Consider the following 2,012-nt stretch of genomic DNA (forward strand, 5'->3'; position numbering starts at 1 on the left):
CGTCAAGTTGAGGATCTCCTTGGAAAAGATGGCGCACATCCCAATGACAAAGAGGATGTTGAAGACGGCTGAGCCCACGATGGTCCCGATCCCCACGTTGCTGTGCGAGATGAAGACACCGATGATGGAGGTGAAAAGTTCCGGCGCCGAGCCACCTGCTGCCATGAAGGTGGCCCCTGCTACGTCGTCTGAGATGGACAGCTTCTCTGTGATGACCGTGAGCGCTGGGACGAAAAACTCGTCACACACTATGGCTAAGGCAATGAACATGTAGATCATGCCAAACATGTGGAGGACCACTGCTCCTTTGCGCCTCTGCTCAAGGCTGAAAATGTCTCTAGGATACTCTCCTTGGCTTTCGTTGCTATTTGCTGTTGATTTCATTGCAATAGGAATCTCGGCCGAGACATTGGGGTCCTTCTGCTGCTGGGTGAAAAGTAGAGTCCTGTAAGGGGCCGATTGGTGAACACTCTCCTCAGGGGACACTAGCTCACTGAGACCACCCGAGCTTCTTGTCAAGGCACTGAAGGAGATAGCACTTACAGCCAGCATGCTGACCACGAGCCCCAAGATCCTCACAGGCCTCAGCTTTTTCCTCAGACATCGCTGAACCTGCCGCTTGCAGGCAGGGTCCAGTAAGGGTTTCCGCTCCAATGAATCCATCCAAGGTTTGTCTGAAGCCATCTCTGTGCAGATTGCGGTGTCCTCACACTCAGTGGTGGTAGGTAGAGGGAGAGTTCTGGAGCAGGCTCTACTGGAAATGAGACATGCTGTTGTCTTGAGTTTCAAATGAGTTGAAAAGATCGTAGGTGCTTTCCAGGGTCTGGTTTGCCAACTGATGTCTTCATATTAGCCTACACTGCAAGATGTCAGGAAGAGTGCAGACAAAGGTCAATGTCAAACATAGAAATATAAAGAGTAAACATACAATTACAAAACAAGGTTTACTTAGAAATATTGTGATTCAAACAGGCAAGTGAAAGGGATGATGAGACAAAAAAAGATGATTTCAGGAAAACACAATCAAGCACTTATTACAGTGAAAGTGCAAACGCAGACATCTGATATATTTCTAAATATTACAAAACATAATTTGATCTTTTGTTGTTCCTGCACATAAAATACATTTAAAAATAATTTATTATTTTTTATTACTTTTGTACTATAGCCCAATTAACTGTATTCTCCTCGTCAATGAAATGAGTAGCCATTCGTATTCGGTTTTTTCTCCTCTATTCTGTATTATTTGGTGTTTTCACTGGTTGTAACTCCGTCGCATTCACGTGGAGAAAGTCACATTACATTTCATACTACGTCGCTAACATGCACGAAAACTTGCAGACTGACGTCCGACGCCTGATGTTTGACGGCGGTACATGCTTCAGGATTTGTCGCTGGAATAGTAAAGGATATCGAGAGATTATCAAGAGATTTGACGAAATGCGAAGGCCAGTGGTTTGGCTGCAGACTGTGAAAACAGGTGATGATGATGATGGTGGTGATGATGACGAATGCCGCTGCTCAGGTAGATAAAAAGCAGATACAGACGCATGTTCTGTTTTGACTTTTCAGTCATGCACGCAGCCTGAGTGTCCGCCTGTCTCCTCCGTCGATGCGAGAACCGCTCGCAACTCCTGCGGCTGCCCTTTAGTGGTGCACCGGATCACAACAGTCAGCTCAACACGACTGTACGCATCAGCACCGAGCCCTGACCACAGCATCCTGACGCCTGTTTCCCTGGCGAGGCGCATGACGCGCGCCCTGAGGAGGCAGCAGCCGGTGTCATGACTTACCTCTGACAGAAGCGAGGAGACGACCGCAGTTCAGCAGAGGCAGGACATTAGGACATCCTTATCCGATGCCTACTTACTCTCATTGAGCAAACAAAAAAAGAAAAAGAAAAAAGCGACCGATCACCATCGGCAGAGGAGGAGCTTTGGATGAACGGAGAGATCGAATGGGGGAGAGAGAGAGAGAGAGAGAGAGAGAGAGAAACTACTGCTCCAACTGCG

General features: G+C 47.5%; 1 protein-coding gene across 1 annotated transcript in view; it reads right to left on the reverse strand.

Moving 5' to 3' along the window:
* The window catches only part of slc24a2 (solute carrier family 24 member 2), a 40,273-nt gene that overhangs the window by 32,825 nt on the left and 5,436 nt on the right, over positions 1 to 2,012 (reverse strand). Inside the window, exon 3 of the mRNA XM_025057712.1 lies at positions 3 to 859. Coding sequence (XP_024913480.1) covers positions 3 to 684 — 682 coding nt within the window. The 5' untranslated portion in view covers positions 685 to 859. The remainder of the gene's footprint in view (positions 1 to 2; positions 860 to 2,012) is intronic.

Source organism: Cynoglossus semilaevis, chromosome 1, assembly GCF_000523025.1.
Source record: "Cynoglossus semilaevis isolate Cse_v1.0 chromosome 1, Cse_v1.0, whole genome shotgun sequence".
Taxonomy (NCBI): domain Eukaryota; kingdom Metazoa; phylum Chordata; class Actinopteri; order Pleuronectiformes; family Cynoglossidae; genus Cynoglossus; species Cynoglossus semilaevis.